Source organism: Adiantum capillus-veneris, chromosome 26, assembly GCF_014529385.1.
Source record: "Adiantum capillus-veneris isolate H3 chromosome 26, ASM1452938v2, whole genome shotgun sequence".
NCBI lineage: Eukaryota > Viridiplantae > Streptophyta > Polypodiopsida > Polypodiales > Pteridaceae > Adiantum > Adiantum capillus-veneris.
Window position 1 is genome coordinate 137,783,766 of NC_140956.1, and position 1,229 is coordinate 137,784,994.

A 1,229-nucleotide genomic window follows, 5' to 3' on the forward strand; every position below is an offset into this window, starting at 1 on the left:
GCTGGCAATACTAGTACTTTCAATATTGCTGCAATATGAAAGAGCTCTCTCTCTCTCTCTCTCTCTCTCTCTCTCTCTCTCCGCAAGAAAAAAATGGTAAATACTTTTAATATGGCTGAAATACTAGAACCCCCCCCCCCCCCCCCCCCCCCCCCCCCCCCCCCCCCCCAAAAAAAAAAGAAACGAAATGGTAAATACTTTTAATAATGCTGCAATACTCTCTCTCTCTCTCTCTCTCTCTCTCTCCCTCCACAAGCAAAAAGAATGGGAATATTGCTGCAATAGACAACATTGTTTCTTAAGCAAATTGGACTACATAAGGCAGTTTAAGGCACTATCTTTTACATGGGTTATTTGAAGATGTATTTGTAAGGAGGAGGAGGAGGAGCGTTCATGGCGAGCAGGCAGGGTGATGGTCATTCAAACACCGGTAGTGCAGCAGCGGCACGTGCGGCCCTTGCATCGCCCTACCACATCCGGGTTGCGGCACAAAGGCCGGCACACGGAATTATCGCGTTCAGTGGTGCTGCCAGCCACGAACGGGCACTCCACACTCAGCTGCTTGCCCTCTGCTGAGATGGGGTGACTACACTTTATGGGAAACACTACCGGACCCTCATCAGCTGCACACAACATACAGCATACATCATCAACGCCATCGCCTCTCTCTCTCTCTCTCTCTCTCTCTCTCTCTCCACACTCACACAAACACACACACAAATGCCATTGCATCAAAGATCATCCACTTACCTGCAGAGGCTTGCAACACCATTGCAGCTGCAAACATGGCTACAAGAAAGACCGAGCTTACGCGCAAGCAGGCCATGGACGTGGCGTTCAGGTAGTGCGCAGAAGTTGGGAAAGGATAAAAGAGCAGGTGACGCTGATGTGTTATAATGTGGAGAAGACAACCCAGTTTAAATAACCGAAAGTAAGAACACCTTTTCAACTTGGACTCTTTCGTCGCTTTTGACCATCTATGGCCAGCCACCCGTGAGCCACGCACCCACGTTGCGTTTCTTGTTATTTGAGTACAAACCCACCTCCAAAAGCCCATGGGATTAGAGTCAATGCCCGTGGACCTGTGGTTCGCAATTGGTTGCCAACTAGTTGCGAACTATTTCAATTCCCGTGAGGAGTTGCCAAGGTAACTGGTTGACTACTGGTTGCAAGGCTATTCCTACGGGTGGAGGTGGAGTGGGTAGGGAACCAAGAAAAGACCAAAAAAA

At 49.0% G+C, this 1,229-nt stretch overlaps 1 protein-coding gene across 1 annotated transcript; it reads right to left on the reverse strand.

Moving 5' to 3' along the window:
* Window positions 1–273: 273 nt before the first annotated feature.
* Window positions 274–909, reverse strand: LOC147424261 (uncharacterized). The gene is made up of 2 exons (XM_086501919.1): window positions 751–909; window positions 274–623 (listed from the first exon to the last, which is right to left on the reverse strand). Exons 1-2 carry the CDS (start codon window positions 824–826, stop codon window positions 421–423), a joined length of 279 nt encoding a protein of 92 aa, XP_086358045.1. The 5' UTR covers window positions 827–909; the 3' UTR covers window positions 274–420.
* Window positions 910–1,229: the final 320 nt, after the last annotated feature.

Coding starts and splice junctions, on each gene's coding strand:
- LOC147424261 (XM_086501919.1), bottom strand. CDS start 826: ATGGCCTGCTTGCGCGTAAGCTCGGTCTTTCTTGTAGCCATGTTTGCA. Junction 624..750: donor GGTGTTGCAAGCCTCTGCAG/GTAAGTGGATGA, acceptor TGTTGTGTGCAG/CTGATGAGGGTCCGGTAGTG.